This window comes from Netta rufina (assembly GCF_964035555.1).
Source record: "Netta rufina genome assembly, chromosome: 3".
Taxonomy (NCBI): domain Eukaryota; kingdom Metazoa; phylum Chordata; class Aves; order Anseriformes; family Anatidae; genus Netta; species Netta rufina.
Window position 1 is genome coordinate 120286879 of NC_140125.1, and position 8694 is coordinate 120295572.

The following is an 8694-nucleotide window of genomic DNA, read 5'->3' on the forward strand; positions in this document are numbered from 1 at the left end:
AGGAGAGGAGAGGAGAGGAGAGGAGAGGAGAGGAGAGGAGAGGAGAGAGAGAAGAGAGAGAAGAGAAGAGAAGAGAAGAGAAGAGAAGAGGAGAGAAGAGAAGAGAAGAGGAGAGAAGAGAAGAGAAGAGAAGAGAAGAGAAGAGAGAGAAGAGAAGAGAAGAGAAGAGAAGAGAAGAGAAGAAGAGAAGAGAAGAGAAGAGAAGAGAAGAGAAGAGAAGAGAAGAGAAGAGAAGAGAAGAGAAAAAAGAAGAGAAAAAAGAAGAGAAAAAAGAAGAGAAAAAGAAGAGAAAAAAGAAGAGAAAAAAGAAGAGAAAAAAGAAGAGAAAAAAGAAGAGAAAAAAGAAGAGAAAAAAAAGAAAAAAAAATACTGGGAGGTGAACAGTGTGTAAGGCAGAGCCCATCTTCCAGGGATATTTTTGTTACCTGTTGATCTTCCTCTTCTGCTGGGATCTGATGATGGTGTTCTCCTCATCCTGCTTCTTAAGCACCAGCAGGTTGTACTCCAGCTTCTCCTGGTTCAGCAGATAGGCGGCTTTGGTCTGCTGGAGCTGCCTCTCCAGGTTCTGGCATTTCAGGAAAACACAGAAACGAGCTGGACCACGAGCAAAAGCCACACCGAAGCCCAGGTCTTACTAAGTCTGCATCTCCAAGCCCCATCTTCCCACAATTTCTCCCAGCTGGCCACGTGGCATGCATGGTGAGCGATGGAGATGTTGGTTGTCCACGCTGCGGGACCATTTTTGGGGAAAGGAGAAGGGATTGAAGTTGTACCCAGCTTATGCTCACTGAGGCACTAACACGGGCCTCGCTCCTCAACCTGGCTGCTGATTTTCATGATTTTCATCTCAGTTTTCAGAACTGAGTGCCTTTGGGACCTCTGCCCTCCTGCCAGTTTCATTTAATTAACCAAAAGGCTCAAAACTTGGAGGAAGGGAGGCAGAGGAGTGACTGCAGGAGCTCCAGAACAAAACAACCGACACTTCTCTTCCTGCACTGATGCATTTGTGAGCACGGGGTCTTGCTGTGCAGCCTGGAGGACGTGGAGCAGACAGCGAGCTCTCCCCTTTCCCCCACAGCCGAAATGGAGACATCTTTCTTGGCTTCTCAGCACCTCAACAGCTGATGGAAAGGAAGAGCTGCTCCCGGGGCTGATTGCTGCTGTTTCGTGGGGCTGCTGCTTTCAGCAGGAAGGCATCGTGCCCCATCTATGATTGATCCTCTCTGTCAGCCCTAAATGCCATAAATAAGCTCAAGGGGACTTGAGAGGATGTGATCAGGGGAAGCCCAGGCTTAGCAGGGTGTGGGCAGCGTGGCTGTGTGGATGGATGAGAGGCAGTGCTTGGGCCTTGCGTAATTTATTCGTTGGTTTGAGCACGTTCCATGTGGAAGAGGAGGCAAAAAACTGATCCTGAAAAAATTTATAGCACAGTGCTTTTACTGGGGAGGCCCAGAAAGATTTCTTCCACAACAGAAAGCGAGTTGAATTGAGTAAAAGTGATTTAAATTAAGCTGCTGTGTAGCCCCGTATTAAAGCATCAATTACAGGCTCAGCTGTGCAGAAAACGAACCACGGAATGGTTTGGGTTGGAAGAGACCTCAAAGCCCCCCCAATTCCAACCCCCTGCCACGGGCAGGATGCCAGCCACCAGATCAGGTTGCTCAGGGCCTCGTCCAGCCTGGCCTTGAACAATTCCAGGGCTGGGGCAGCCACAGCTTCTCGGGGCAGCCTGTGCCAGTGCCTCACCGCCCTCTGAGGGAAGAATTTCCCTCAAGGTCACAGCAAACTGCAGAGCAGAGAGACCCAACTCTGCACCAGATGCTCAGAGAGAGCCTGGCTCTCTGCCCAGAGGGCCTTTGAGGGCAGGAGAAGGGGCCCAAGCTGCAGGCGAGAGGCAAGGAGCGCCTTGGTACCTGCTTTACCTGCTTCAGGGCTCTTCTGGGTAGCCCTGTGTGCAACAGGGGGAGCGTACAAACAACCTGCACGGCACCCAGCAGCAGCCCCACCTGCTGGATCAAAGCCTGACTGAAGCCATGACGAAGGCAAATCCCTGCAGGGCCGAGGGATGTTCCCCTTGCAGCAGGTGGAGAAAAGCCACGGCCCAAACCCCATCATTAAAATGCTGATTACCATCTAATAAAACCGGGGAATACTCATTAGCCTCAAAAACATGGGTCTTCAGCTTTAGCTCTTGACTAAGCTCTAGTTTCAGAGACACCTCGGGACAATGATGTCACTTGTTAATGAGGGAAGTCGGTGCTTCCAACGTCTCTTGTCCTATTCTTGAACTGGAAAGGTGAAGTCTGGGCTATAAAGAGTTAGGACAGAGTTAATTTTCTTTCTAGGAGCTGGTAGGGTGCTGTGTTTTGGCTTAGGATGAGAAGAGTGCTGATAACACCCCGATGTTTTAATTGTTGCAGTGCTTACACCAAGCCAAGGACGTCTCAGCTTTTCTCTCTGTCCTGGCAGCAGGAGCTGGGAGGGGACAGACCCAGGACAGCCGACCCCAAACTGACCAAAAGGGGTATTCCATCCCAAATGGGGTCACGTTAAACAATATATAGGGGCGGATGGGCAGGGGGAGGAAGGCTGGACTGCTCGGGGTTAGGCTGGGCATCGTCAGTGGGTGGTGAGCAATTGCATTGTGCATCACTTGTTTGTACACATTATTAGCAGGAGTGCTATTATCATCATTCTTATTATTATTATTGTTATTATTATTTTCCTGCCTTAATAAACTGTCTTTACCTCAACTCCCGGGCTTCACTTTCCTGTTTCTCTCCCCCATCCCAGAGAGGGAGGGAGGAGGGCGAGCGAAGGGCCGTGTGATGTTTAGCTGCTGGCCAGGTTAAACCACAACAAATTGTCACAGAAATCTTGCTCGTCCCTCTGCCCCGCTGAGCGAACACCTTTACCAAGCCAGGCCCAGCAGGAGTTGATTTATGCTACTCCTAAAACCCTGCATCAAAGAACAGCAAACAGGCACAGACGCTGGTGGTAACCACCAAACAAATCCTTGCCATTTCTCGGCTTGAAATCTCCAACCGTGATCTGAATGTTAATTTAAATCTTCCCTACCAAACCCAAATCCCTAACTTTTCCTTGCATCTAGCACTGACACAGGGAAGTCATTCTCCTCCTCCACCACACAAGACCGTGCGTATTTGTAGACAAATCTCCCAACACAAACCTCTCCCCTTGTCTAAACAGAGCCAGTCCTTCATCCTTTTATTACAGGCCATTTGTTTGCTTGCTCAAGACTCTCCCCCCCTACTCCCTAGTGTGTTGCCAAACCTGGACAAGGACCTGTAGGTACAAAGTGGAGAGGAACTGTTACTTCCCTGCCGAATATAAAACCTTCTTGAAACTGCAGCTCGATTTTTACACCAGCAGCAGTATAATTTGTGAACCTTGATCTCCAGCGTGCTGCTGCCTCCCTCCCGAAGTGGTTCAGGGCTGGTTTGGGACTTTACACCCTTCGGGTTATCAGAGGAAGATGAAGAAGGCACAGGGTCAGGACTGTCCCTCTGCACTTGCCCTTTCAGGCTGAAAAAATGCTGGGGAAAACCAAACCCCACAGCCTGGGGCAAACAGTGGGGTGCCAAACCTCACAGCCTAGGGAAAAATTGTGGAAAGGCAGAGGTGCACTGCTTTGTTCCCACTGCTCCTCACAGGCAATTGGGTGCATTAAGAGGTGTCTGTATCTCTGGGAGGCTTTGGCTCCAGGGTTTGGGTGCCTAGTGCTTGCTCAGTCAGTGGTGTGAGGGCCGTGCTCTGTCACCGTGTGCCTGGCTACCTCAGTAAGGGCAAACTCAACGAAAAACCCAGGGGGAGCTGCCCCCGTGGCACACGTCTGCCCTTCCTCTACCTGCACGTCATTCTCCAGCTGGATCTTCATGCTGTTGTACTCCTCTTCATCCTGCACCCGCAGCTGGTTCAGCTGTTTCTCAAACTCTTCCACCTTCCTCATGCGGGCGTGCAGGTATTCCAGCTGAGGGCAAAAGGGAGAACGCCAAACATTAACGGGGACAGCTTCCTCCCACGATCACAGCTCCCTCGGCAGCACAAAGCAAGGTCATGCACAGATAATTCCCTAACAGAGCAGTCTGAAAACTGCCCCTCTGTCTGAGGGAGCCAGATGCCTCCACACACACTCGTCTTTCACGGCAGCTCACTGCCAGACAGCAGCTCTGGGCCTGGAAACTTTTATGTACCTGGTGGGGACGTTACCTCTTTTGTGTTGTGGGCCTGGATGGCCTCCTCCCACTTCTTCCTGTTGCTGTCCAGCAGCTCTCGCCGCTCGAACTCAAAAGCTTTCTGTAAAAGAGACAGAGCCCTGCACTGGCACCTCTCAGTGACAATTTCATGCTAGTCCTCATCAGGAGAGGATCTGGTGCTGCACACGCTGGCCTGATGTCTCCTCTCACAGGCAGAACCCTGACATTGCAGCCACACCAGGACTGCTGCTAACAGCCACGCAGAGCCAAGAGGTGCCCCGGTGCTGGGTAGCCCCAAGAATTCCCTGGAAATCTGTGGAAATTTGACTTCATCCCAGCCAGACCCAGTACAAAATCGCTGTCTGCAGTTTAGGAGTGCAGCTTGGCCTGGCAGCCACTTGATTTCGCCTAACGATGTTAAATGAGAGGAGATGTCCTTACTCATTAGCAAATACAAACCCGATCTGTGAAGTTGGAGTTCCCGTGCTCTGCGAAACGTAAGGCTAAATGACCCCAAAGCAGATTTTGGGCTTTTAGGGAGATGGATGACCAGCCAGCAGGCAGCAACAGCTTCCACGTGCTCCCTGCTTGCTCTGTGCTGAACCACAGCCACTCACAGCATTGCATAAACCAGCCCCTCAGCACTCAGCACCATCCAGCACTCTTGTTTAGCCATATTTCAGCCTCATTCCCCAAAATATCAGCTCTACTGCTCCGGGCAGCAGTCAGCCCAGCCCGTGCAATGAGCCTGAGGCTTTTTTTTTTGCCATAAATCTGGAGAAAGGAACAACTGCAACAACTGCAGGCCTTCTAACTGGCTTCTCCCTCCACCAAAGGGGCCCGTACCTCAATGTGATGCAGTTTGTGGCGGTAAGTTTTCAGCATGATCCGGATCTGTTCCTCCATCCTCTCCAAAAGCAGGTGGATGTCATCCGACTGCTTCTTCATGGCCTGCACGTACTGCTCGTCTTTGTTTTTCAGCTCCTGGAGGAGGAGAGGAGATGCTGAAATCGGAGAGATTCATTTTTCTAGGAAGCCTCAGGGGCTCACAGAGTGTAAACCCAGATGTTACCTTTAGCAAAAAGGAAGAGGGGATGAGGGCGAAGGGATAGAGAGCCCAGGGATGGGTAGGAGGAAAAGTGGGAGGAAAGATCACCACTGCCATGCTCCCCGTGCTACCTGCTGCAGTTCACCGATGAGTTTGTTCTTCTCCTCCAGAAGCAGCGCGCACTGCTGCTGCTGCTGGTTCAGCAGCTGCCACAGCTCCTGCGGGACTGTCATGTCCTCAGCCAAGGCCCACTTGGAGGCGATCTTCTCAAACTCGTAGGCGCTGGACTTGGCTTCGTTCTCCAGCTTTTTCAGCCTGCAGGCAGTGGGGAGGACAAGGTAAATTGGGAGCTGGGGCAGGGCAGCAAGTTCTTCAGCTGCTCCAGACACGGTTCAGTGGCCTGCAGCACGTACGAAGCCACAGGAGCACTCCCCTGCATGATTTAATCTGAAAAGTGTCCTCCAGATGTCATCGGAGCAGCAGCTTTTCACCCCCAAACCTCCTCTATGGGCACAGCTCCTGGTTCCTTCAAGATTTCCCCAGCTGAGCAAGGGTCAGAGCTCTTGCTACAGCCAGTTTCCCACAAACTGTTCCTACAGTGCCCTCCAAAGGCAGCTTGGAGCAAGGACTTGGTGTTTCCCCGCTGATCTCGGGGTCCTGCAGGCAGGGCTGAAAGAGCCAGCGCCTCGGAGCCTGCACAGGTTTGCCTGGGAAGCCACACAGAGGGGGATCAGAGAATAACGAGGCTGGAAAAGCCTCAGGAAATCATCAGGTCCTGGGCACGAAGGGATCAACTTGGACGTCAGGTTGTGCAGGGCCTCGTCCAGACAAGGGCTGAGGATCTCCAAGGAGGAAGATCCCTACAACACCAGGGGCTCCTGACCCCGTATCTGACCACTCTCGCTGTGAAAACATCAATGTCCCATTCCTCAGACTAGCACAGCCTCACGTTTCTCCCTCTCCTCACACACCAGAGCCCAGGGGGGCTGTCCTTCCCAGCCGTGCAGACCCAGAGCACAATTTCTTACCTCTGCTGCTTCAGCTCTGCCTCTTCTGCCCTCCTCTGCGTTTCCCTCGAGTCCGCAGCCACCTGGATGTTGGTCACCATCTGCGTGCCTTCAAAGAGCAGCTTGGCCAGCCTCTGTGAAGGAGGTGGTGCACGCATCACACCCTGAGAGCTGAGCTCTGGGAGGAGGGACGCTCAGGATTCACCCCAGGAATCGCCTCCCACCCCGCTCCCGAGGAGCTTCTGTCGCTGCATTTTTTCACGTAAAGATTGCTGTGACACTGGGAACTGCACAAAACTAGAAGGGTAAAAGCAAATGCCTACAGGTCAGGGACTCGAGAGGACCTTCCTGTCCCACTGCCGCACCTGCTGGCTCTCCTCCACCTCCTTGTGGCTCCTCCTCTCCTCTTCCTCCTCCTCAACCTCTTCCTTTGGCTCCTCATCTTCTCCGAGGGCTTGCCTGGGCAGAGGAGAGGAAAAGTTGGGGTGGAAGCGGACATTACTGTTAAGGTTTGGCCCCACGGTTTGGCGATGGGGTCCCCAAGCACCTTGTGGTTCCCTCAGTTTGGGGAGGAGATGTTGGGATGCTGCCCAGAGCTCTGGCTCAGGGGGGTGGCATTGCTGAAGCCTGGTCCAAAACTGCTTGGCAGGGAGGAAGGGGCAATGCCCTGGTGCAGTTCCAGCCCAGGGAGGTCCCCAAATCCAGGCTCTGACCCCCCCCAGCTGGAAAGCCACTGGTCCAGAAAGCCACTGGTGTGGTGCAGGGGGCATTTGGTGTGTGGAATCACTGCCCCAGTGCTGGGCAGGGAACAGGACAGGGTCAGGGGCTTGGGGACAGGCACACCCCTGATGCAGAATAGACCGACCTGGCCCATAGGGTGCACTGACACCCTTCAGATCCAGGCTGAAACTGTCCTAACCCTAACCCAGTGCCGCTCTGCAACTGGGATCCTGTGCCAACCGGCAGGGAGTGGGGATTTGGGGCAGTCCCTGACCCAGAACCAGCTGGGTGAGAGGTCCTGGACCCAGTAAAGGCTGTCACGGGCAAGCTAGGTCCTTGCCCCCTGCCAGCTCATGGTTGGGGTGCTCAGACCCACTGCCCGTGTGGGGTAGGGGACATTCCAAGACCTCTGGTGCCAGCTCAAGGATGGTCCCTGAACTTGTGGGAGATCACAGAATCATCTAGGTGGGAAGAGACCTCCAAGATCACCCAGCCCAACCTCTGACCTAACACCAACAAGTCCTCCCCTAAACCATATCCCTAAGCTCTACATCTAAACGTCTTTTAAAGACCTCCAGGGATGGTGACTCCACCACTGGGCAGCCCCTTCCAGTGCCTAACAACCCTTCAGGACAGCCCATTAACTCAGGGCGAGCTGGTCCTGCTGCGGGGGTTCCACCTCAGGGAAAAGGAAGCCACCCACAACCAGACGCCAGATTTTGGGGCGCAGGCGCTGCAATCGGCGCTGTTTTGGGGCACTGGTTGGCAGCGGGGCCTGGCCCTGTCAGGCCTCCGCGAGAAGGCCCCGGGGGGGCGCCCCGTTCCTCACCGGCGCTTGGCATCGAGGCGGGCGGCGATGCGGCGGCGGCGAGCGGCGATGCGCTCCTCGGGGCCGGGGCCGGGATCGGGGTCGGTGTCGGGGTCTTGAGGGGCCGAGATCGGGGTCGGGATCGGGATCGGGGCCGGGGTCGGGGCCTGGCCCCGCGGAGCCTCCTCCGCGCCCGCCCCTCGCCTCATGCCGCTCCCGTCGCTAGGCAACGGCGCCGCCGCGCATGCGCAGAAGCGCGGCGGCGCATCCACGGACGCGGTTGCCTAGCAACGCGGAGACGGCGCATGCGCACGGCGGCAGCCCCCCCCCCCGCTCCGCGTTGCTAGGCAACGGGGCGGTGGGGCGCGCGCTTTTTCTCGAAGCTTCCATGCCTTGGGGATGGAGGGGTGGGGGGGCTGTAAGGGGGTGGTTGTGGGGTCCTGGGGGGCTCTGTCATGGGGTCACGGAGCCACCACGGCTGGAAGAGTCCTCCAAGGTCTTGTCCAATGTCCCCCTGCCACCAGTGTCCCCAGTAAGCCACCCCCAGCACCAGTTGAAGCCGGGGGTAGAAGAACGGGGGATTGCTTAAACTCATTAGTGGTGTCTAAATAAAGCAGTCATTATTAAAGCCAGGAATGGGAGAATGGGGGTCGCTTAATGGCATTAGGGTAGGTGTTGCTGGGTATCTTGGCTTGCTGCTGTGCAAATTAACCGAAATGAGGGGTCTCGGGGTCACTCACAGAGGACGTTTCCTGACAAAAACGGGGAATCTGCCTCAAAAAACAGCCGAGACCGACTCTGTGGGTTGGGCAGGAGCCGAGGAGCAGCTGAGTCTGCACAAAGGCAGGAGGTCAGCTGGGGGTGATGAAGAGGAGGCATCAACCTTCATCCCCA

The 8694-nt window shown here is 54.6% G+C and overlaps 1 protein-coding gene across 1 annotated transcript in view; it reads right to left on the bottom strand.

Moving 5' to 3' along the window:
* The window catches only part of DRC1 (dynein regulatory complex subunit 1), a gene marked incomplete at both ends in the record, with an annotated part of 12312 nt that extends 4303 nt beyond the window's left edge, over positions 1-8009 (bottom strand). Inside the window, 8 exons of the mRNA XM_084284506.1 lie at positions 426-565; positions 3869-3991; positions 4231-4317; positions 5064-5201; positions 5397-5580; positions 6294-6406; positions 6638-6731; positions 7822-8009. Coding sequence (XP_084140632.1) covers positions 426-565; positions 3869-3991; positions 4231-4317; positions 5064-5201; positions 5397-5580; positions 6294-6406; positions 6638-6731; positions 7822-8009 — 1067 coding nt within the window. The remainder of the gene's footprint in view (positions 1-425; positions 566-3868; positions 3992-4230; positions 4318-5063; positions 5202-5396; positions 5581-6293; positions 6407-6637; positions 6732-7821) is intronic.
* Positions 8010-8694: the final 685 nt, after the last annotated feature.